At 45.2% G+C, this 25133-nt stretch overlaps 3 protein-coding genes across 5 annotated transcripts in view; 2 read left to right on the top strand and 1 right to left on the bottom strand.

Annotated features, from left to right (window-relative positions):
- Window positions 1-87: 87 nt before the first annotated feature.
- Window positions 88-5887, bottom strand: slc25a27 (solute carrier family 25 member 27). 2 transcript variants are annotated; one of them, XM_064991103.1, is made up of 10 exons: window positions 5602-5684; window positions 4065-4128; window positions 2694-2873; window positions 2506-2587; window positions 1902-2024; window positions 1587-1699; window positions 1418-1502; window positions 1220-1312; window positions 941-1043; window positions 88-842 (listed from the first exon to the last, which is right to left on the bottom strand). In XM_064991103.1, exons 3-10 carry the CDS (start codon window positions 2779-2781, stop codon window positions 771-773), a joined length of 759 nt encoding a protein of 252 aa, XP_064847175.1. In that variant the 5' UTR covers window positions 2782-2873; window positions 4065-4128; window positions 5602-5684; the 3' UTR covers window positions 88-770. The 2 variants fall into 2 exon arrangements, with proteins under 2 accessions (XP_064847175.1, XP_064847174.1); XM_064991102.1 differs by lacking the exon at window positions 4065-4128 and having other exon boundaries at window positions 5602-5887.
- Window positions 5888-5895: 8 nt separating this feature from the next.
- On the top strand, window positions 5896-23386 carry LOC135557634 (24-hydroxycholesterol 7-alpha-hydroxylase). Of its 2 annotated transcripts, none has more exons than XM_064991100.1 (12): window positions 5896-6332; window positions 7615-7750; window positions 8237-8411; window positions 9231-9380; window positions 9922-10018; window positions 13484-13579; window positions 13765-13855; window positions 15077-15210; window positions 15351-15446; window positions 19041-19129; window positions 21434-21521; window positions 22160-23386. In XM_064991100.1, exons 1-12 carry the CDS (start codon window positions 6156-6158, stop codon window positions 22226-22228), a joined length of 1398 nt encoding a protein of 465 aa, XP_064847172.1. In that variant the 5' UTR covers window positions 5896-6155; the 3' UTR covers window positions 22229-23386. The 2 variants fall into 2 exon arrangements, with proteins under 2 accessions (XP_064847172.1, XP_064847173.1); XM_064991101.1 differs by having other exon boundaries at window positions 6121-6150.
- Window positions 23387-23593: 207 nt separating this feature from the next.
- Window positions 23594-25133, top strand: part of LOC135557633 (calcipressin-2-like) — a 165208-nt gene continuing 163668 nt past the window's right edge. Inside the window, exon 1 of the mRNA XM_064991098.1 lies at window positions 23594-23754. The gene's annotated coding sequence lies outside the window, so the exon portion shown is untranslated. The remainder of the gene's footprint in view (window positions 23755-25133) is intronic.

Raw genomic sequence — 25133 nt, 5'->3', positions numbered from 1 at the left:
TTATCAGACTTGTATAAAGACTAAAAAGTCATAGACCATTGGGATAAATTACATTGAAGAAATATTCACTAAATAAATAACCGATGAAGAGTTTGTCATCACACAGGACAGTCCTATAAAAGGAAAAAGGTCAAAGCTACTAGTTATTTACTGGTAGTTAACATAAGAAAGCTCTGTAAATGTCTTGAATTGGTTATTTTCATAGTATTTAATTCACTTACGGTCAGCAGTGGCCACAGTTAAAACCTTGTGTTTAATATATATAAATGTGTCTTTATGCTTCCTACCCTACGCAATGAAGCATATAGCTTTTATAATGTTAGTGTTCAGAAAGTTAATGACATGAAACATGTTAAGAGTTTGTTATAACATTAAACCAGTAGAACCAGTAATCACACCTGAGACATTGGTTGAACACATTGTATCATAGTAAGTCAACTGACTGGTCTCTGTGACAAATGACAATGTAGCTAACAAGCATCACTACCATGGCACAGTTTTGCATGTTGTGTACATGGCACTGTAGCACCAAGTGTAGCACCTCAAACAAGTCGATTAATGAATGTGATCAGTCCATTACATTTTAGTCATTTAGCAGATGCTCTTATCCATATCGACTTACAGGAGTAATTAGGGTTAGGTGTCTTGGTCAAGGGCACACCGACACATTTTTCATCTTGTCAGCTCAGGGATTCGAACCAACGACCTTTCAGTTACAGGCCCAACACTCTTAACCTACAAGGCAACCTGTCTGACGGACAATCCAGGTTTCAGAACGAGCTGATGCCCATTGTCTTTCGTATTTGTTCGAATGAGAGCCAAAACGTCATGGACCAGGGAGCCTGCAGTACCAAAGAGACAACAAGGGCAGTGTGAATGTATTGTACACTGTCACGGTCAAAGGTTAAAAGCATTATAATATGAGACAGAGTAAATGTACCATTCTCATCCAAGTAGGGAGAAAGCCTTTGTACAGGGATATGAACCCTTCCCCCTTGACAGATTGGATCAGGCAGTCAATGGAAGACTTATACAATATGCCCCTGTGGAAAAATGTGTGTAGCCTATTAGGTACTTTTGTTTATTGGTCTGTCAGCATTATAAAACCTGCATTTTGGATGTTCACCTGTCGCTAGAATAAGCTGTAAATGACATCCTAAGCATATAGTACAGCATCACTATCAAGGAATGATTACTGTTCTCTGATTGGCTGACTAACCTGCCATTTGGACCTCTGGGCTGGTTCATTATTCTGGTTTTGATGACATCTGCCGGTGTTCCCATGGTAGCAGCAACCAGACCAGAACATGTGCTGGATGGAGAAAAAGGATTTCAGAACTTGAATTTGAAAATATATTCTCTGAAGTAGTTAGATATACATTTTGAGTTATCATTAAATCTCTGTGTTATACTTTACCTTGCTAACCCATGGCAAAGGCTGGTGTCTTGTAGTGGGGTATTTCTCAGTAGAAAGTGCTTGACAGTATCATATGTTGTGAGATCTAATTAAATTTGAGAATAATTAAATCCCTATACACATTACATACAGTACATTTTCACGTGTGCCTGTATTCACTCAACTATACCTCCTAGATTGACCAGAGCAGCCCTCTGTACGTTGGGGACCCACCCTGCCCACAGCGCCCGGATCCCCCCCTCAGAGACAATCTTCAGGAAAGCATGGTACACTCCATGAACCCTGTCTCAAAAGAAGCCAGATGAGTCCACTTTTTTTTTTGGGGGGGGGGGGGAATTTCTCTCTCCCATGATACTGTATCTAATGGGTGACTATTATCTTATAACTAAATTACATACGAGTTAAAATAGGAAGTACAAACCGAGATGCAGTTTAGGTTGAAGGATGGCTAAAGACTGAAAACGAGTTAAACACACTCTCTCACCGGGGTGGCTTGCCCTCCAGCCTCCGTCTCCCCTCCATCTGCATCTGCACCTTGACCAGGTCGGTGGGGCTGGCCATGAACTGACCCACAGCCCCAGCCAGCATGCCCCCGATCGCTGCTTTCCTGTTGGGGAAAAGAGTGATCACAGTGGCCTAGCTGGGTGGACAATGGCAGAGAGGCCCAAATAAAATTGTATTTGTCACATGCTTCGTAAACCACAGGTGTACATATACATAGTCCTACAGGTCCTATATAAATAGTGAAGAGGAATAACTACACAGAGAATAACAATAACGAATAAAAGTAACATGGCTATGTACAGGGATAACCAGTACCGAGTCAATGTGCAGGGGTACCAGGTGATTGAGGTAGCTAAGTACATATAGGTAGGGGTCTGAGCCTAGTTCAGTCTGCTCCTCATAAATGCAGTGGCTTGGGACTACCATGAATGCATATACTAAGCAAAGCATGGAGACATCCAGAGCAATAGACATCCAGTCTTTGTTCTCTTGAGACTGGGGAAATGCAATGCTTTAAATGAACTGTGGTTATAGTTTAGTATTGAGGAGTAGAGGTCAGCTCCACCACTGTGCTTTTCTCTCACCAGAGGGGGAAGCGATCATCTTCAGACCTGCCAAGGACATCTCGGAGCTGCTCATAGGCCACCATTCGCACTCCTGAGTAAACTAGCAAAAGTACAGCAGGGATTGATGCAGGGAAGATGTGGGTAACTAGCCCTTATCAACAAACCACCATGTATGTAAGTAGTGAGATCAGTCTGGTGTAGGCTACCTATATGTCTGTACACAGCTGGTGTGGCCCCCTGCCACAGTTTAAGGGGACCCTCCTCACGTACAATCCCCAGGGCAGTGCCCAGCATCCCTCTGTAGGCCGTCTGAGAGCCGTGCTGTCTGAGGGCCACTTCACCCTGGATCTGAAGCCTGGTCTTGGTCAGGTCCAGGGGGAATGTCACTGGAACCGATATTGAGACAACTTTGAGTTGACCACAGTGACACTGTTCTGTGTAATGTAAAACATTCAGCAAAATATATTGCAATCTACTGTAGAGAGAGCCTGCAGAGTTCTGTCATACTATCCAGGTCTATGCCCAAACAGTTCGAGCTTCTACTTTTTAAAGATCCATCTCTCCAGAAATAAGTCCTTCACTGTGGCCACTTGTTATTGACCCCCCTCAGCTCCCAGCTGTGCCCTGGACACCATATGTGAATTAATCGCCCCGCCCATCTATTGTCAGAGTTCGTACTGCTAGGTGACCTAAATTAGGATATGCTTAACACCCTGGTCATCCTACAATCTAAGCTAGATGCCCTCAATCTCACACAAATTATAAATGAACCTACCAGGTACAACCCCAAATCCGTAAACATGGGCACCCTCATAGATATCATCCTGACCAACTTGCCATCTAAATACACCTCTGCTGTCTCAGCGATCACTGCCTCATTGCCTGTGTTCGTTATGTGTCCGCGGTCAAACGACCACCCCTCATCAATGTCAAATGATCCCTAAAACACTTATGCAACTTTTCAGGGAAGTCAGGAACCAATATACTCAGTCAGTTAGGAAAGCAAAGGCTAGCTTTTTCAAACAGAAATTTGCATCTTGCAGCACTAATTCCAATAAGTGTTGGGACACTGAAAAGTCCATGGAGAATAAGAGTACCTCCTCCCAGCTGCCCACTGCACTGAGACTAGGAAACCACTGATAAATCCACGATAATTGAGAATTTCAATAAGCATTTCTTTCCACCTGGCTACCCCAACCCTGGCCAACAGCTCTGCACCCCTGCAGCAAGTGGCCCAAGCCCCCCCCCCTCCCCCCCAGCTGATGTTCTGAAAGAGCTGCAAAATCTGGATCCCTATAAATCAGCTGGGCTAAATAATCTGGATCCTCTCTTCCTAAAATTATCCGCCGCCATTGTTGCAACCCCTATTACTAGTCTGTTCAACCTCTCTTTCGTATCGTCTGAGATTCCTAAAGATTGGAAAGCGGCTGCGGTCATCCCCCTCTTCAACTGGGGATAACTGGGGACACTCTAGACCCAAACTGTTACAGACCTATTTCCATCCTGCCTTGCTTTTCTAAAGTCTTCGAAAGTCAAGTGAACAAACAGATCACCGACCATTTCGAATCCCACCGTACCTTCTCCGCTATGCAATCTGCTTTCCGAGCTGGTCACAGGTGCTCCTCAGCCACGCTCAAGGTCCTAAATGATATCATAACCGCCATCAATAAAAGACAGTACTGTGCAGCGTCTTCAATGACCTGGCCAAGGCTTTTGACTCTGTCAATCACCGTATTCTTATTGGCAGACTCAACAGTCTTGGTTTCTTAAATGATTGCCTCTCCTGGTTCACTAACTACTTCTCTGATAGAGTTCAGCGTGTCAAATTGGAGGGCCTGTTGTCCAGACCTCTGCCAGTCTCTATGGGGGTGCCACATGGTTCAATTCTCGGGTCGACTCTTTTCTCTGTATATATCAATGATGTCGCTCTTGCTGCGGGTGATACACAGACAACACCATTCTGTAAACAGCTGGCCCTTCCTTGGACACTGTGTTAACAAACCTCCAAACGAGCTTCAAAGCCATACAACACTCCTTCCATGGCCTACAACTGCTCTTAAATGCTAGTAAAACGAAAATCATGCTCTTCAACCGATCGCTGCCCACACCCCTGACTAGCATCACTACTCTGGACAGTTCTGACTTAGAATGTGTGGACAACTACAAATACCTAGGTGTCTGGCTAGACTGTAAACTCTCCTTCCAGACTCACATTAAGCATCTCCAATCCAAAGTTAAATCTAGAATCGGCTTCCTATTTCGCAACAAAGCCTCCTTCACTCATGCTGCCAAACATACCCTCGTAAAACTGACTATCCTACTGATCCTTAACTTCGGCGATGTGATTTACAAAATAGCCTCCAACACTTTACTCAGCAAATTGGATGCAGTCTATCACAGTGCCATCTGTTTTGTCACCAAAGCCCCATATACTACCACCACTGCGACCTGTATGCTTACTCAGCAAATTGGATGCAGTCTATCACAGTGCCATCCGTTTTGTCACCAAAGCCCCATATACTACCACCATTGCGAACTGTATGCTTTCGTTGGCCGGTCCTCGCTACATATTTGTTGCCAAACCCACACGCTCCAGGTCATCTATAAGTATTTGCTGGTAAAGCTCCGCCTTATCTCAGCTCACTGGTCCCCATAGCAACATCCACCCGTAGCACACGCTCCAGCAGGTATATTTCACTGGTCATCCCCAAAGCCAACACCTCCTTTGGCCGCTTTTCCTTCCAGTTCTCTGCTGCCAATGACTGGAACGAATTGCAAAAATCACTGAAGTTGGAGGCATATCTCCCTTACTAATTTTAAGCGTCAGCTGTCAGAGCAGCTTACCTATCGCTGCAGCTGTACACAGCCCATCTGTAAATAGCCCATCCATCCAACCAACTATCTATTTGTTTTGGTTTTTCTGCTCTTTTGCACATCCTCATCTGCACATATATCACTCCAGTGTAAATTGCTAAATTGTAATCACTTAAATAAAGGTGAAATAAAAAATGTAAAAAAAATATGGTAAATAAATTGTAGAATTGACATTGAATTAATTCGACAATGACCCTAAAAGAAGCTGGAAAAAATATCGGACAGCACGTATTGGCCTACCCATTTCAGCAACAGAAGCTGCACATGCTGACAAGATGAACTTTGAAACCCGAGGCCACTGGGGGACCCCTGACATCTCTTCTTCCATTTTGAAATCCTTATGCAAGTCAGCCTAGCAGTTCGCGATTACTTTGCTACTCCGTTTGAAAGTAGCTCCCTAGACATTATTAAAAAAAGACAAGCAATGATCATTAGAGTTATTCTTATTTATACCGAACGCTGTGCACCGTTTAAACAACGACACGTGCAAAGATGACTTGATGCTCGATTAAATGTATACTTTGCTCTTCTTCAGGACAACGACCTTTAACCAGAGAACAGGAAATGTAGTTCATGCGAAGAGAATTTATCGCACAGACTACTGCATCTGGGCTCTGTCAAACTACATTTCCTAAACAACTTTTCGCGCAATGTTTACAAAATTACGCTCTGACCTTCTTTTAGGTGATTGGATCAGACTGAGAAAGAGGCCCGGCTCTGGTTGGCTAATCTTCCTTTCATTTCAACACCAGCGTTTGCCTCGGAGCGAGCTCTAGGGGTTTCAGACAGGTGTGATGGACGTTATAACGTTGGTACTGTTTCTGGTTGTCTTGGCTATTTCAGCGCATCTTTTATTTGCGGGTAATTATCCAAATGCTCCACCATGCATAAAAGGATGGATCCCCTGGTTTGGTGTGGCATTCGAGTTTGGGAAATCTCCGCTGACTTTCATATCTCAAGCCAGAGATAAGGTAACAAACATCAGCTGGTTGGGCTATAGTATATGCTTTTACGTCCTCATTTGATGTTTATTCTGAATATTACATTTTCGACCCTATTACCTAATTGTTTATTTGTTCGAATGCTACAGATATTGGCCCACATAAATCTCTGAGTTGTGATGGTGTCAACATCTTGTTTGATGTCTGACTTTGTGATATTGATGATAACTAATGTTCGCTTCTGCATCCCTGTGTTATAATTTGTCCACCCATCCATGACCCCCCCCCCTCTCTCTCTCGCTCACTCACACACAAACAATTGTTATTGATCCAACTTAGCTTCGCCAAATTCAGATAGGTCTATAAGATATATGGATAGATGATCCTCAGCAGATATCGATTCCATGTGGCTGTGGGACTCTCCTTCAAAGTCCAAGGTCTTTGGTCTCTTCAGGAGCTCACCTCAACCTGCTGAACTCTGTGCCACACATGTGTAATTCAATCGACTTTGGTTTAATTGCCACCATTGTAATTGTAGCATGATCTCCCTAATTCATTAACTGCCTATATCAGCTTCAATCAATGATGCCCCTTCCTAGAACTCATGGGAGAGAACACATGAGCGATAAACCCTGAACCTCTACACTCTGTGATGGTAGATTTGCTACACACATGGCAAGTCAAAACGTTAATATTGCTGAAGAAATACATTCAATCAACGAAGGCTGCCACATGCCAAGCTCAGTTCCACTGTTAAGCTAGGGGCAGAATGTTGTGCCAGACTGCCCACGGCCTTCTCAACTTCATCACGGCCTATTGAGTTCACTTAGTAATTTATGTAACTGGGCCTTGGGGAGCTAGTTAGCAGCTTGTGCTGACCCTGTTGATGCAAACCGTTGTGCAGGGAAATGACTGCTGTGCCAGGGGTTTTGTTATTTGGAGAGGTGGCCAAGTTGTATGAATGGGGCATTTGAAGTCGCACACTATAGTTATTCAGATGAGCATTCCTGTGATGTAGTGACAATTTGGTTGTTGTGTTGTTCAGCTGTGTGTTATTACTATGTTGTACTCATGTTTCAACCCGTTTAAACCTGTTTCACTCCCTCCCGTTTTATTGATCTAATGTCAAAGTTTATTTAACAAAGTTGATTCTGACAAATGCTGTCAGAATCCCTGATTAGGACTGTTGCTGCCATCAAGTTTTATCCATTTGTTTACACAATCTTGTCCAGAAAAGAGCACTACCAGGTCTGTTTGCTTATCAAGACGAAATTATAATGACTATAAAAATATTACAATTTGTATTTTCCAGTATGGACCTGTCTTCACTGTTGTTGCCGCTGGCAAGCGATTGACCTTTGTGACCCTTCATGAAGACTTTCGCACATTTTTCATGTCCAAAGATGTGGATTTTGAGCAGGCAGTCCAACAGCCTGTCCATAACACAGGTGGGGTTTTACTGTGTGTGTTACAGTTTCCTGTGCTGAAACGTTAGTTGACTTTGGCCTTCGCTGGTCCACTTGCCGGGGGTTTCAGCCTTCTCCCCATAGCTTCAGATTACTCATCTGCCACATCTCACATCTGACTGGAAGTGGGTTTTTTTTGTAGTAGTAGTAGTAAATAATAAAACACATTCTCTGTTTTCAAGAGACATTAATGATCGATGGATTCTTGAGTGTGTGCTGAAAGATATGTCCCCTCTGTACATTATTCATGTTCTATCTATAGGCTCATAATAAATGATGAATAGACAATCTATTTTTTTTACACTGATACTGACCAGCTCCCTGACTGTTACAATAACAGAAGCTTCGAGCTGAATGGATTCAATTCACTTCACTTTAGTTTAGGTCCAAATGGGTTTAAAAGTGGCATACGGACAACACAGCAACACAATAGAAACATAACACAGCAACGTGTTTCTCTCTCTGTAGCTTCCATCAGCAAGGAGAGTTTCTATAAGTTCCACCCAGCATGCAACACTCTGATCAAGGGCCGTCTGGCCCCAGGCAATGTGGCTCAGCTGACTGACCACTTGTGTGAAGAGTTCAACTACCACCTAGAGACGCTGGGGGACCAGGGCTCTGGAGGACTCAATGAGCTGGTCAGGTAAGCTACAGTGTCCCGGGACCTGACACTCTCTGACTGTGTATCTGTTTATCCCTTGTGGAGAGGAGGGAGAGGCGTGGCGAGTGTTCAGTAGGTATGACACAGGAAAACATTTAGAAAAACAAGTGGCAGGAGTGCAATATGGATCACTGAAATGGTCTTATTAGGATTAGTGTTAGGTTAACTAGCATTAGAATACGGTAACTGGCTGTGCGTTGAGGTTGTTCTCATAAGGTTGATCAACCCCTGGCACGTGACTGTGTAGTCCTATCCTTCTTTGATGAGTAATATACTATATAGAGGGTGCTGCCAATCCTTTGTCCTGTCCACCACACCTATCGCTCAGGTCTCAGGAGTCATATTTCACAGCTGAAATAATATTACCTTTAGTGGAAGAACTACCTAAACCAGAATTTCTGGACTGACGGACATGACAGGAAGATGAAACATGACAGGAAAGAAAGAATTAGGAAACATGTCAGGCGATAAAGTACTATCATGCACCTTACATTTGATTGGCTCATCATGTAACAGCATGGTCTGGTATGCAGTATTACCCTGTATTACACACAACGTTTCACACACGTATATATCTCTGGTGATGATCATCACTTGACAACTCAAGAACCATTTTATGGATTTTTTTTCTTTTAAGAAAATGCTAAATTCCTGGTGATGTTACAGTGGTGAGTCTCGTAATGATCTTTTTCCAACGTAATCCCAACACAGCAGTACCGATCTAAAGTCCTCTGACCAGACCAGACTGACCATTAGCCTCTATAATTGTCTTTGACTCGTCTCTCCTCTCATGTCTGACAGGGCCGTAATGTACCCTGCTGTGATGAGTAACCTACTGGGGGAGTATAACTCTCCAGGAAGTCCCTTTACCATGGAGCAGTTCAAGGAGAAGTTTGCCATCTACGACGAGGGCTTTGAGTATGGCTCCCAGCTACCAGACGTGTTCCTCAGGTCAGTGTGGCACAGGCCTGGTTAGTCTGATAGTTAGTTCCTGTCTTCAAACTACTGTAGTAGGCAGGTGAATGGAGTGGGATATACATTTCATGGTGTACATTGCTTAGGTGTAACATAAGACAATATAGATTGGACCAATACACTGTATATTTATATTGAACCTCAGCCCTGGCTAATATTAGGTTGTTCACATGAAAAAAATAAACCAAATTACCTGCACTGTTATGGAAGCAGTATAGAGTTGATTTACTAAGGACTACGTGATTAAAGTAAATCCCAGGAAATTAAGGGCAAAACCTTTGTGTTGAGATGTACTGTACAGTTTGCCTAACTAAGAATAAACAAGACAGTCTGACCAGACTGTTGATTTAGGTAAAAAGCTACCTTTATTGACATAGTGTGGATGTGATACTCATGCGAGGGTAAGGTACACGGTAGCTTTGGAAAGGAAGCCTTCAGTACTCGAGTAAATGAGACAGGATTTTGGAAGGCTCAGCACCCTGAGACACATCTAAATAGTTGTTTTTTTGGGGGGCAGGGAATGGGCCAGTTCCAAATGCTGGCTTCTGTCTCTATTGGGGAACATGGTGGTCAAAGCAGAGGATGATGAGACATCCAGTGAATCAGGCAACAGGGTGAGTCCTATCTTTGAATAGAGAACAATACCGTTTTAAATAATGTGTCAGTATCTCCCTCGGAGAGGTGGGTGTGGAGTCAGGCGCAGGAGAGCAAGAATTTCAAGAAGGGCGTTTTATTACTGGTCCACCAACAAAACAGGTACAGGACCACAAAAGCAGCCACTAGAAAACAGGAACGCAGTCTTGTCGAAAACGGAGGAACACACTCCTCTGACTAAACGAATGTGTGGGGAAAAACAGTCCCATGAAATAAACCTGCTTAATAGGGTAAAACGTAACCCAAGCCAACGACAGTAACACAAACAATCCTGCACAAAACCTAGCAGGTAGGGCGAGATTAAATACCCCACTCATTAGCCTAAACTAGACACAGGTGAACACAAGACAGACAAAACCAAAACTAAAAAGAAAAGGGATCGGTGGCAGCTCGTGGGCCGGCGGCGACGACCGCCGAGCGCCGCCCAAACAGGGAGAGGAGCCACCTTTGGTGGCAGTCGTGACATAATGGATCATTATACCATGAATTTATTGAATGGATGATTCATTTGAATATTGGACATTTGACATTTTGTCATTGAGTTGAGTCTCATAACTCAACAGCTGGTGTCTGACATTGTCATTTTATTTGAATCATTTCGCCAAGGTTGTCTCCTGTAGATGGATGTAATGATGATTCTTTATGGGACGAGATGCACTTTTTACCCACCTTGGCAGTTGTCCCAGTTAGGATATGAATCATATTGTCACTCATTTGTTGTCAGCCCTAAGGATTCTCCATATATCATCTTGATGAAGGCTTCTGATTAATGAATGGTCATTGGACCAGGTGAAACCTTTAATATGAGCATCCTGATTCCAGAACAGCAGCTGTACCAGCCAGCTAAGATTGATCTTACTGATGTTCCTGGCCTGCATACTGGGGTTCTAACTTCTAGTTAGTGCAATATTTGGCTCTTTTGTCACAGGTTAGAGGTCAACACGGAGTGTTATCCCTGAGGGTGCCACTAGAGGGCATCCTTATGTTTCTAGTGTCTAGGTGAGCCTGATTGGGATTGTTGGATTCACCTGGTTTAGGACAAGGTCTCTTGTCTTGTACTCATGTGAACTTGCTTTGTGGTGTTTCCTGTGAATACTTCAGTAAATATTCTGGATTTACCCACACCTCTACCTGCTGTGTTTCTCTGCGCCTGGGTCCGAGATTGTACTAGAGTTATTGTCACAGTAGACCTGAGCCAAAAAATGGACCCAGCCGAGATTTCTCCGTCATCCGAGGGACACTCTGAGTTCCACCACTTGCGGTCGGCTCTCACTCACCATGGAGCTGTGATTGGTCGCCATGAGGCACGGCTGAAGACATTATCGGAAAATTTAGGAACTCTTGTGTTCACTCTGCAGACCGGACAGACGGGAGCAACGTTTGCTGCACCTGTGGTGGTTCCTAACCCTTCACATTCTACCAGTTCATCGTCTTCCTCATCCCGGGAGCCTCATCTCCCGGCACCGGAGCGCTATGAGGGGCATCCTGGGAGGTGTCGTGGGTTCCTGCTCCAATGTCTGTTGGTCTTCGAGCTCCAGGCATCAACGTTTCCCAACGAGCGTTCCAGAGTGGCATATAACATCGCCTTGCTCTCAGGATGGACTCTGGCCCGATTACGTCCTGATTACGCCATTGATTTTCCGACGCTTGCTGCTGAGAGCAGTTGGAATAAAGAGGCACTTCACTCAGTATTTCTCAATGGACAGCGAGGTTCTCACGGATGAACTGGCTTCCCGGGACAACCCTGACACTCTGGAGGAGCTTATCGTTCTGGCCATCCGGATTGACAACCGGCTTCGGGAACGTCGTCATGAGAGGACGGAGGGATTCCGAGTTGGTTCCAGTGTTTCTAGCTCCGCCAAGGGAGGCGATTATTCATTTGTGACATTGCCGTATGCTGGGCCTGCTGGTTCGATATCCCGTCATAGTTCTCAATTCGGCTCTAGTTCTCCATCACAGTCTCCAGCTTCCGACACGACACGCACCTTCCTTCCGGCCAATCTGTGGTGGGACAATGGGCAGTTGGACATTTCTGCTTTCATAGACTCTGGGGCTACCGGCTATTTTCTGGAATCCACATTAGCTCGCCAACAGAGGCTGCCACTCACTATACTGGACACTCCATTGTCGGTCACTGCACTGGATGGTCAACCCCTTTGGTCTGGGAAGGTGAAGCAACTCACCATGCCTATTCAGCTATGAGTTCTGGATGACCATGTGGAGCTTATCCAGTTTCATCTGGTGAACTCTCCTGAGCTTCCCCTGGTTCTTGGACATCTGTGTCTTTCCACCCATAATCCTCAGATTGACTGGCCTTTGGGAGAGTTCTGAGATGGAATCCTTCATGCCAGTTCACCTGCCAGCAACTCTCTCCAGACCTTTCCGGTCCTTCTCGTCTGGAGACTTCCGACTCTCCTGTTCCTCCAGCTGGGAGTGACAAGCCTGATCTTTCCCGCGTACCTCGGGATTACTGGGATTTGGGTTAGGGCTTCAGCAAACAAAGGGCCAGCAAACTACCTCACAGGCCCTACGCTTGTGCCATCAACCTCCTGCGTCCAGGCCAGATGGTCTGGCTGTCTACTAGGGACTTGCCTCTACGCATGGAATCTAGGAAGTTGGTACCCCGGTACGTTGGGCAATTCAAGATTCTACAGCGCATCAATCAGTGGCCTACTGTCTTCATCTTCCCCGGTCCATGAGGGTTCATCCCAACTTCCACATCTCCAGACTCAGGCCTGTGGTGTTCAGTCTTCTGGATCCGGCCACTTGGCCTCCACCTCCGCCTTGCATGATAGTGGGACAGCCAGCCTAAACGGTGCCACGCATACTCTTTAGCCGTCAGATCCGGCGGGGGACTCAGTATCTCGTGGACTGGGAGGATTACGGCCCTGAGGAACGGTCCTGGGTTCCGGCCCGGGACATTTTGGACTCCAGACTCATTCGGGATTTCCGTCGACGTTCAGCTACCCCTGGTGGAACGTCGGGAGCCGTTCCTTGAGGGGTGGGGGTCCTGTTACAGGTTAGAGGTCATCATGGAGTGTTATCGAGGGCATCCTTATGTTTCTAATGTTCAGGTGAGCCTGATTGAGATTATTGGGTTCACCTGGTTTAGGACTATATAGGTTCCTCTATGGAACTGGGCCGGTTGCTCAGGTCTCTTGTCTTGTACGCATGTACACTTGCTTTGTTGTTTTACCTGTGAATACTTCATAAAACATTCTGGATTTACCATCACCTCTGTCTGCTGTGTTTCTCTGCGCCTGGGTCCGAGTTCGTACTAGTTATTGTCACATCTTTAATGTATAACAAGGACGATAGATACCATTGTATACTCGTATAGTGACATTTCCAAGGGGATGAAATGTATAAAGTCTGTATTTTGCCTAACCTCATTGTAAATGATTGTATGTATGGCATTTTTGCAGACGTTACTGCAACACCTTGTCACCTTAATCACAGATAAATTCCTGCCCAACTATGGATTACTGATGTTATGGGCATCGCTTGCCAATGCAATTCCAGTGAGTAATTCTTTACAAATCTTATTACTGATAAGCAGGGGCATCGTTTTTTATGAATTAGATTTACGATCGCTCCTCTTCACCTTCATCTTTTTAATCTGCCAGATAACCTAGTTAATTGGCATTTAAATTGGTTTGATTGGAGATATCATAATTATATTTGATATAACATGTCTTTTGTTTAGATTACCTTCTGGGCTGTAGCCTTCATCTTGTCCAATCCCACAGTTTACCAGACAGCCATGGAGCAGATCAATGCAGCACTCAAAGACCAAGGTGTGAGCTACACTATGCCATCGCTCCTCTGTTTTATAGCCTCCCACTGACACATGCCCCATTAGCTTCTCTAACCTGCTGTACAGTATGTGAGGTCCTGATGACCTGGGCTAGATTGGGATATGGTGGTGGATAGAGTATTTTACCTCGGTAATGAATGCCAGTAGCATACCACCCTGCATACCACAGCTGGCTTGCTTCTGAAGCTAAGCTGGGTTGGTCCTGGTCATTTCTTGGATGGGAGACCAGATGCTGCTGGAAGTGGTGTTGGAGGGCCAGTAGGAGGCACTCTTTCCTCTGGTCTAAAAAAATATCCCAATGCCCCAGGGCAGTGATTGGGACACTGCCCTGTGTAGGGTGCCGTCTTTCGGATGGGACGTTAAACGGGTGTCCTGACTCTCTGCGGTCATTAAAGATCCCATGGCATTTATCGTGAGAGTAGTGGTGTTAACCCCGGTGTCCTGGCTAAATTCCCAATCTGGCCCTCAAACCGTCACCTAATAATCCCCAGTTTACAATTGGCTCATTTATCCCCTTTAACTATTCCCCAGGTCGTTGCTGCAAATGAGAACGTGTTCTCAGTCAACTTACCTGGGAAAATAACGGAAAAATAAATGAATGTATGTGCCATTTGACAGTGTGTTTTTGCTGAGTAAACTTCTGGCTGCTTCTAACAATTCAATGATGTTGTTTTTGACCCTGGTGTTACCATGACTGGAGATCTTAACACATACAATGGAAGATGAAGCAGTACAGTAATTGTACCACATTGTCTCTCCATCTCATTTCGCTTCAGTCTATGCCCCTAAACCTCCAGCAGGTGTCAGCAGTAGCGCAACACTCACCTGGCACACTTTTGAAGGCAGAAGTCCTGTTTCTAGGGAGTTATAATGATTATGCTCAGTGGTTTCAGTTATCTGAGAAGACTATATACATGACATAGTAATTAAGTAAATGTTCAATAATCGGCCCCTTTGAGACTTTCAATTATACCTACATATGCATATCTCCTAATGAAATCCCACGGAATCCTAATGGGTCTGATATCTAATCATACCAGCTCAGTGATGCATACTGAAACAACACCGCTTCTTCTCATAAGCTCAGTGGTAGACTGTTGTATCTTGTCAGTAGGTGTGTGGGAGTGTGTGTTTGTGTGTATATCTCACAACGTGTGTGTATGTTCCATCGTGTGTGTGTGTGTGTGTGTGTCCATGACAGACACCAGGAAGACCAAGGTGACCGCTGAAGAGCTGCAACAGATGCCCTATGTGAAGTGGTGCATCCTGGAAGCCATCCGGCTTCGGGCCCCTGGAGCCATCACACGCAGGGTGGTCCGTCCCCTCATGATACAGGTGGGCCTCCTGACCGCCGATAGACTCTGAAATAAGCTTTTTCAAGCCTCTACATCCCTTCAAAGTCAACCCTTAATTTCCATAAATTGTTCACTATATGTAAAGTGGCGTGCATATGTGTGTGTATTCCTCTATTTCAGAACTACATCATTCCACCAGGGGACTTGTTAATGGTGTCTCCTTACTGGGCCCATCGGAACCCACAGTACTTCCCTGAACCAGAAGAGTTCAAACCGGTAAGTACTAGGCTAGCCCTACCATATTTACCTTAAATGATATGGGATATTAACTTAATGATGAAGGGGATGCTCTCAAGTCAGTATTTCAACTTGGTGGGGCACAGTAAATACATGGAAAGGTAGTGAGTTGGATATTTTAGGGCACACACAAACCCAGCTTAACACAAGAGTTGTTGCTGTAGCATGTCTTTTGCATTTTTCATGCCTGTTTTTGTGTGTGTGTGTGTGTGCGTGTGTGTGTGTGTGTGTGTGTGGGTGTGTGTGTGTGTGTGTGTGTGTGTGTGTGTGTGTGTGTGTGTGTGTGTGTGTGTGTGTGTGTGTGTGTGTGTGTGTGTGTGTCAGTCAGCCCAGCGTGAGCGTGCGTCAGCTCAGGCTTCCGGCAGACTTCTAATGTAAATTAATGACACTCGGTGGTGGTGCGGGGGGGGGGACATGACATTTATCACTGCAATGAACCTCCTCCTCTGTTGGTTAGTGTCCCCCTACCTGCAGACAGAAGAAATGCACTTGTATCTTCCCGAGGAGTGCATTCCCGGGTCACTGACTGTCTCCCTCATTCTTCTCTCTTAAAAACAGACTAAATATTTGAAGCCCCACATGCCTACGCTGCTGCAGTATAAATGGGCTTTGAGAGCATTGGTAGATAATGCTATTTCTCCTCCTGCTTCAACAATGCGGACGAGGGTGCTTGAAAACCAGGGCACGTATTTAGCCGCTTGACATTTTCCGGAAAGGAGAGCTTTATTTCTGTTTCTGTGACATGGAAGAGAAGGTCAAAGGTCTGGGCTGTGAGGTAAACTGCAGCAGTGGTCAGAGACTGCAGGCCATTTATTGAGTCAATGCCTTGTATCATCTTCAGTGAGGTTGGTATGTTTTGCTATGAAAGGGGTTGTGTGAATAATCTATAGTAGCCACTTGGGTCTATAGAATAGTCTATGGTTTGTGGACCATAATGCTATGTAATAACCGTTAGTTACAGCCTTTCTATGTCACGTTGTATAAATGATTGGAGACAGGTGCAGGAATACGTAATAGGGGGGTTTAATACTCCACCCAAAATATACAACATGCCAGGAAAAGGCACGGGGACGAAGCCCAAAACAAACAGGTATACAAAAACACAGGGACCGCCGAACACCCACCCGACACGCTACTCCAACCGCGGGATGACACCGGCCTCGAGGACGACCACAGGGACGCGGTGCGGGTCGTCGGTCAGGGCCAGTTGTGGCGGCGTTGGTCCGACCATTCCCGCTGTCTGCATTTAGGGTTGGTTATTCTGTCACGTTGTATAAATGATTGGAGACAGGTGCAGGAATTCGTGATAGGGGGTTTTAATACTCCAACCCAAAATACCACATGCCATGAAAAGGCACGGGGACGAAGCCCAAAACAAACACATATACAAAAACACAGGGATGTAACCCAAACAAAAGAGCGAGGTAAAACCTCTAATAAATACACGGGATGAGACCCGCAATACACTACACGGGATGAGACCCGCAATACACTACACGGGATGAGACCCGCAATACACTACACGGGATGAGACCCGCAATACACTACACGGGGCGAGACCCGCAATACACTACACAGGGCGAGACCCGCAATACACTACACGGGGCGAGACCCGCAATACACTACACGGGATGAGACCCGCAATACACTACACGGGATGAGACCCGCAATACACTACACGGGATGAGACCCGCAATAAACTACACGGGATGAGACCCGCAATACACTACACGGGGCGAGACCCGCAATACACTACACGGGATGAGACCCGCAATACACTACACGGGATGAGACCCGCAATACACTACACGGGATGAGACCCGCAATACACTACACGGGGCGAGACCCGCAATACACTACACGGGATGAGACCCGCAATACACTACACGGGGCGAGACCCGCAATACACTACACGGGGCGAGACCCGCAATACACTACACGGGATGAGACCCGCAATACACTACACGGGATGAGACCCGCAATACACTACACGGGGCGAGACCCGCAATACACTACACGGGATGAGACCCGCAATACACTACACGGGATGAGACCCGCAATACACTACACGGGATGAGACCCGCAATACACTACACGGGGCGAGACCCGCAATACACTACACGGGGCGAGACCCGCAATACACTACACGGGATGAGACCCGCAATACACTACACGGGGCGAGACCCGCAATACACTACACGGGGCGAGACCCGCAATACACTACACGGGATGAGACCCGCAATACACTACACGGGATGAGACCCGCAATACACTACACGGGACGAGACCCGCAATACACTACACGGGACGAAACCCGCAATACACTACACGGGATGAGACCTGCAATACACTACACGGGATGAGACCCGCAATACACTACACGGGATGAGACCCGCAATAAACTACACGGGATGAGACCCGCAATACACTACACGGGACGAGACCCGCAATACACTACACGGGGCGAGACCCGCAATACACTACACGGGGCGAGACCCGCAATACACTACACGGGATGAGACCCGCAATACACTACACGGGGCGAGACCCGCAATACACTACACGGGGCGAGACCCGCAATACACTACACGGGATGAGACCCGCAATACACTACACGGGATGAGACCCGCAATACACTACACGGGATGAGACCCGCAATACACTACACGGGGCGAGACCCGCAATACACTACACGGGGCGAGACCCGCAATACACTACACGGGGCGAGACCCGCAATACACTACACGGGATGAGACCCGCAATACACTACACAGGGCGAGACCCGCAATACACTACACGAGGCGAGACCCGCAATACACTACACGGGGCGAGACCCGCAATACACTACACGGGGCGAGACCCGCAATACACTACACGGGGCGAGACCCGCAATACACTACACGGGGCGAGACCCGCAATACACTACACGGGATGAGACCCGCAATACACTACACAGGGTGAGACCCGCAATACACTACACGAGGCGAGACCCGCAATACACTACACGGGGCGAGACCCGCAATACACTACACGGGGCGAGACCTGTAATAACAATGCACAACAACCTGCACGAAAGCCGAAACAACAAAGCACAGGTACTCACAAGACCAACGGACATGGGAACAATAACTGACAAGCGAATGGTGAACAGAGGGCACATATATACAATTACTAATCAGGGGAATTGGAATCAGGTGTGCGTAATGACAGTTCAGTGAACGCCTAGAGGCCGGGGATGTAGACCTCCGGAACTGGTGCACGGAATGAGCAGCAGTACCGGGCGAATCCGTGACATTCTAGCATGTTCTTATGACACACTGTGAAATTGGTGGACAGTTGCACTTTGGAACACGACTTCCAATCTATAAGTACAGAAGATAATCATTCAGATGGTTTGAAATGACTGGTTGAAATCCATTCACTGCTCTCAATGTGAAATGAAAATGTTCAAAGCAATCCAAACTTCCCTGTTCATGTGGTTTAAAATAGTATAGGCCTTCTTGAAGCCCTTTTCTAGGATATAAATAAAGCTGAAGTTTTTTCTGAAATAAAATCTCTTCCCTCTTCCCACAGGAACGATGGGATAAGGCAGATTTAGTAAAGAATGTCTTCTTGGAAGGGTTTGTGGCATTTGGAGGAGGCCGAAACCAGTGCCCAGGAAGGTTAGAAAAACAGACATGTTTTTTTCTTCAGAACACACACTAGAGTTTTCCCCCCTATCTGGGATACCTACTGCAGCCCTCATCCTCCACATACAACACCCATTCTGCCAGTCACATTCTGTTAAAGGGCCCCAAAGCAAACACATCCCTGGGTCACTCCTCTTTTCAGTTCCCTGCAGTTAGCGACTGGAACGTGCTGCAAAACACTCAAACTGGACCGTTTTATCTCCATCTCTTCATTCAAAGACTCGATCATGGACACTCTTACTGACGCTGCTTTGCGTGATGTACTGTTGTCTCTACCTTTCTTACCCTTTGTGCTGTTTGTGCCCAATAATGTTTGTACCAAGTTTTGTGCTGCTACCATGTTGTGCTGCTGCCATGTTGTGTTGCTACCATGTTGCTGTCATGTTGTGCTGCTACCATGTTGTGCTGCTGCCATGTTTTGCCACCATGTTGTTGTCATGTTGTGTTGCTACCATGCTGTGTTTTCATGTGTTGCTGCCATGTTATGTTGTTGTCTTAGGGCTCTCTTTATGTAGTGTCTCTTGCCTCGATGTGTGTTTTGTCCTCTATTTTTATTTTAAACCCCAGTCCTCCGTCGTCACAGGAGGCTTCTTGCCTTTTAGTAGGATGTTATTGTAAATACGAATTTGTTCTTAACAAACTTACCGAGTTAAATCCAGGTTAAATGTAAAAAGTAAATAAATAGTAGCTACCATCCTGCTAGTATCCATTCTCTTGCAAATCCAGCTAAGTAGAATTGAATCTGTCAAAGACAACGAATAAGGCATTGTGTTGGCACCAAATTGGCATTTAGAGGTATCATATTGGATATGGCTTTCATGTATGATTTTGGGGTTTTATATTATTATATTTTTTTGTTGACTATTCTAGCCCTATTTTGCACCAGTAAAATAAGCATCGATAGCTATTTGTGACGATCAATATCCCACAGACCACAGGCATATTATGTGGGTACTACAATATTATTGCTGGTGTGTCTTACCCTGTCCTCCAGCCTCCTGCTGTGCCTGTCACTGTCTCTGGGGAGGTGGCTAGCTTGGGGCTCTGGGTTTGTATAGTTTGTATGGCTGTGCTGCGCTTTTGCCCCTGAATGTCAACCCTTGGGTCCTCTGGGGCCCTGACTGGGACATCAGCGGTGGCCCAGAGCGGCCGGGATGCGGCCAGGGGGCCGGTGTGACGTAAGCAGGGAAAAGATCAGGGCATGTTCCCAGCTGCACAGCAGGATCAAAGACACAGGCGTACTGTCGAGTGGGACTGACCTGTGACCCCTTTCTCTCGGACACAGACATAGTCATAACCTATGCATATTCAGACATGCTGAAAGAAATGGCAATGAAATGGAAATGACTTATCTGCCGTCCTTGAATATGTGCCTCTGTATTAACTCAAACAGAGAAAGTATGCTTTGTCAGTTGCACTGAGCAGACAGGCTACAAAGTAAGCATTTGCGTTGGCCCACTAGCGCTCACTCACCACTGAGTCGTATTGCCATGCTAGAGCTAGCATCCTGCATCTCAGTGGTTAATTCACACAGGCGGCCGCTGAAATGATGACAGCCAGGGTACAGTGGTGGGAGGGGAGAGGCACAGAAATAACTATGGGGAGCATGCCGCGTATGACACTCCCATATTTCATTCTTCCCATCCACCAATCCAGTCTAGTTTGATTCTGATGATTTTAGGAGATTGGCCTTGTGTCTGCGTCACTGACACAATACCCCGGTATGACTCACAGCAGTCACAGGGTGCAACTGAAGCAGTCTCCCAGGTTAGGATCACTGATAAAGACCAGCACACAGCTTTTTCTTAAGTCCTCACTACTGCTATTCTCTTTACTTCTGTCCTTTTCCCTAAAGCCCTGTTTCTCTCTCTCGCTCGCTCTCTCTCTCTCGTCGGAGCACTGTGCCTGCTTCAGCAGTGAATGTAGGAGAGGTAAAATGACACATTGGAATCAAACAAGAGCACCAGTTCCTACACCTTTCATTTCCTCTCTTCTTGTTGTGACAGCTCTGGCTTAGCCGGGAATGGCCCCTCCATTGTGTCTGATAACCTGCTGAAATGCTAACAGAGATAGTGCCTCAAAGTAGAGAGTCTCTCGGTAAGAGAGACAGATGAAAAGGATGACTGGATCCTATCGCATTACCTTGAGTGTCTGTTATGTTCTCTGTGCCTGAGCTTACTGTTGTGTGTGTGTGTGTTAGGTTAGTTTAATATCACCAGTTGTTTGTTTTTTGGAGAAGTTAACATGTTAATCATGTGTTTTTAATTGTATCAACAGGTGGTATGCCCTTATGGAACTCCACATGTTTGCTGCCTTGATTCTCTTCAAGTATGATGTCACTCTCATGGACCCGTTGCCTAAACCTGTAAGTTTGGAAACCACTTTCTCATTTTATGGGACTTTGAAAACATACATTAATTTAAATACTAATATTGAAGTCTCTAGTTAAAGTTAAATACTGTAGTGTACTGTAAGGGAAATGCTTATGTTTGTGCTTTTCTTCTAACTAATTTCTGTTCTATTCATGTGCTGTTCTATAAACCAATTTCTGTGTTCATGCAAGTGGTTGACTGAACAAATCCTCACATCAATTTGGCAGTGCACCCGTACCTTGTTTTGAGAACGAACAAAGCATATCTCAGTTTCAAGGTCTCAGCTTAGAGAGAAGAAGCCTCTTGAGGTGTTAGTCGGTCACATGCTATGAAACAGTATTGGTCGGTCACATGAATGAGACAAAACGGTAATGATTCATTAATTACGCTAAATCATGCAAATATAACTTGTCTGTGTATAGCTGTATATAAGACAACTGCTGGGTCTGCCCCGGCAGAGCTCCTGATTGACATGTGTACTATGGTCCATTGAGTCGTTTGGAACCTCTCCAGCGCGCTGACAAATAAACAATGATTAATTTAATATTGACTTTGAATGTCCCTGTGTAAAAATTTCCATGGCACTATCACTACCAATTACTTCATATCTATAATTTTCTACTCTCCCCAGAGCAATCTCCATCTGGTAGGGACCCAGCAGCCTGAGACTCCCTGCACAGTGCAGTACAGACACCGATAGAGTTGACCTGCCCTGCCCAGCAATGCCACACAAGGGCACTGTGCTCTACAATCCTGCCCAAACACCTGCCAAATAGTTTTTTATCCATGGAGCTAACTTAAAAGTTCTATTTTAAAGAACTTATCTAGAACTTATATAATGATACTACATCTGAAAATGCAGGGGATGGTGGAACCGTCTTCAAATGATTTGGTCTTTCCCTTTTATTATTTTCACCCCACCAAGAGTGTTTCTAACCGTACGTACCCTAACCTGCCCAGTCCAACACCTGATTATGGATTTGTACAGACATTGATCAGTATTTTGTGATGTAATAGAATATAATCCGATAGATACTGACCCTTACAGAAAATATTCACTGCACGTGGCATCAGTATGAGACCTGTGTTGTATTTATGACCTGTATTGTATTTATGCACTGTTATTACTATGTACTTATATACGGCATCATACCTCACTTCATGAATACAGTCTGAGGTTGCTTTGCTTTAATATAGGCCTACTAGATCTGGGTTGTCTTAATAAAGGGTTCAATAAAAAATAAAGGCAGTGATATTTTTACACCATATAATGTAGCCTTAAGTTTGTCCCTTAATTCTACTGGTATAGACCATCTCAAGGCCAGCCTGCTCTTAGATGCCCAAAACAAATACCAACTATTCTGAAGTGTGAAATCCGCGTGCACGCATATTGATGCAATTGTAGCCTAGTACAAAGGAATGTTGATCGATCGGCCCCTGAGATTGCCAGTGATGGCCGTTAGGGTACAGTGGTCTATTTGAATAGGTATGGATCGCCCGGTCACAGGTTTAGACTTGTTTACAAGAGGAAATATGTCTGCCTAATGAAATGGTCTTATTGATGTGAGAGAACAGTGCTGAAGATAAGAGGTTGATTAAGGTTAGAAAGTTAGGCTACTGGACACACTTGAATGTTTTATGTGACCGACCATAATGTTTTTATTTTATTTTTATGAATCAATTATTGATAGCCTGTGTTCATTCATGCACTCATTAAATGCACTGACAGTCGTTGGTTATGCATTTCAAAATGGTGATGAATCATTACCAATAGGCCTAGAATAGCATAGGCCAACAACTTAATGCATGGCAACTGTTTCACCTGTCAGTGTTCAATGAATAAAAAGGCTAAAATATTCCCAGACAACTGACGTTTCTAAATGATACCGATCATCAAGTTAGGCTACCAGCTGAAAGCGCAGCAACATCCATCCCGAAGGCTCGCCAAAACTCTGACGTCGTCTCCACCTTTGTTAAATTGACACTCCGCACTCTGGTAGACTATTGGTCAAAGAATGCCCCCTGTGGACATTGCTGTATTTCATAACTGGGTAACACACATCATTTGGATGCCGGAGGACAGTCATTGGTGAGTCAAACTGTCTGCAAAAACGTCAGGAGATTATCGGCGCGCAGCTGGAATGCAAGGTTGATTCACAAAGAAGAGTGAGGAGGTAGAGAGACAACGCCGAAGACACCACAGTCGGACCGAATCACACCGCACAGGTAGAGAGAGACGCGATGGCGACTCGGGGTTTCACGTATCGCGTTTCTATGTGGAACATTGACAGTAGCCTAATGCAAACAAGTGTGTCGCTTGCTTTGCATTGAAGTTGTTGGGTGTGTAGGGTCGTGTCAGCGGGCGGGAAAGTGCTCTAACTTGCAAGCGAATGACTTTCACCGAGACTTGAATAGAGGTTACAATGGGATTTTGTTTAGCGGTGATGAGGGAATTATCCTGTACCCCCAAAATAGGCAGATTTTACGCTAACGTAAGCTATATGATTGTCTTTAAATGTCTTTAGTTTAGTCATCCATTTATGTTGCCTGGCAGTTTAGAGGTTATGTTGCCTAACTCATTTTCCCCTATGATGTTTTAGTGACATTGACCGTTTCTGAGAACGAAATACCAGCTGTCAACGCAACGCGTCTCGTTGAGCATCACGACAGCCACTCTTGACTTTAAAAAAAAACTCTAAATAATTGTCTGTTCATCTTGAATTATTGTTCAACATCCTACTGGAAAGGTAGCCTACATGTAGCCAATAGATGTATAGCATATTGATAGATTGCATAAGACCTGAGGTAGACTATCGGGTGAGGTATGATTCAGTTGTTTCCACTGTTCTTCCCCAGGAGAAAGTTGTGTTGTTCCGCGACAGCCAAAGAGCGGTCCCTCCAGACATTCTCCCTCTGACACCAACAGGTTGCTATTGGTTAAACCTCTGCAGATATGACTCATTGAAAGTCTGAATGAATATGCCTGCCTCATATTGCTGCTTCCTTGTGGGGATACATATTATTGATCTAGCTGTTGCATAGACTGTCAGTAACCAGCTTAGAATTCTTCTCGACTCCACGAAGTTGAGAATGATCGGCTAGTTGGTAACTAAACGGTTACATTCAGTAAGCAATTTTGCATGTCACTTTTTATAAACTGGGTGGTTTGAGCCATGAATGCTATTTGGCTGACAGCCATGGTATATCAGACCATATACTACGGGTATGAAGAAACATTATTTATTATTTATTTTTACTGTTACTGGTCTAGTTATGTTGGTAACCAGTTTATAATAGCAATAAGGCACCTCGGGGGTTTGTAATATATGGCCAATATACCACAGCTAAGGGCTGTATGCAGGCACTCCGTGATGCGTCATGCCTAAGAACAGCCCTTAGCCGTGGTATATTGGCCATATACCACACCCCCTCGGGTCTTATTGCTTAATTATAGCATTGTAACAATTGTAGCCTACATGTTTTTCCTTTGTACCTTGATAAGATTGATGGTATGTTAGTAACTTCTTTCATCAGATGATTTTATGAACAAAAGGTTATCATTATCAAGCCATATGGTGCCAGCTGCATCACCACCACTACCAGGT

This window comes from Oncorhynchus masou, chromosome 16 (genome assembly GCF_036934945.1).
Source record: "Oncorhynchus masou masou isolate Uvic2021 chromosome 16, UVic_Omas_1.1, whole genome shotgun sequence".
Taxonomy (NCBI): Eukaryota; Metazoa; Chordata; class Actinopteri; order Salmoniformes; family Salmonidae; genus Oncorhynchus; species Oncorhynchus masou.
This window is presented reverse-complemented; position numbering and strand designations above follow the sequence as displayed.

Bases quoted from the DNA above. Each gene is read 5' to 3' on its own strand.
- slc25a27 (XM_064991102.1), bottom strand. From the start codon at position 5,689: ATGGAAGAAGAGATGTCAGGGGTCCCCCAGTGGCCTCGGGTTTCAAAG. The intron at 2,874-5,601 runs GTAGGCCAATAC...TATCGGTTCCAG, and splicing joins AGCTTCTGTTGCTGAAATGG to TGACATTCCCCCTGGACCTG. The intron at 2,588-2,693 runs GTAGCCTACACC...TACTTTTGCTAG, and splicing joins AGCTGTGTACAGACATATAG to TTTACTCAGGAGTGCGAATG.
- LOC135557634 (XM_064991100.1), top strand. From the start codon at position 6,156: ATGGACGTTATAACGTTGGTACTGTTTCTGGTTGTCTTGGCTATTTCA. The intron at 7,751-8,236 runs GTGGGGTTTTAC...CTCTCTCTGTAG, and splicing joins ACAGCCTGTCCATAACACAG to CTTCCATCAGCAAGGAGAGT. The intron at 19,130-21,433 runs GTTAGAAAAACA...TTGTATCAACAG, and splicing joins CGAAACCAGTGCCCAGGAAG to GTGGTATGCCCTTATGGAAC.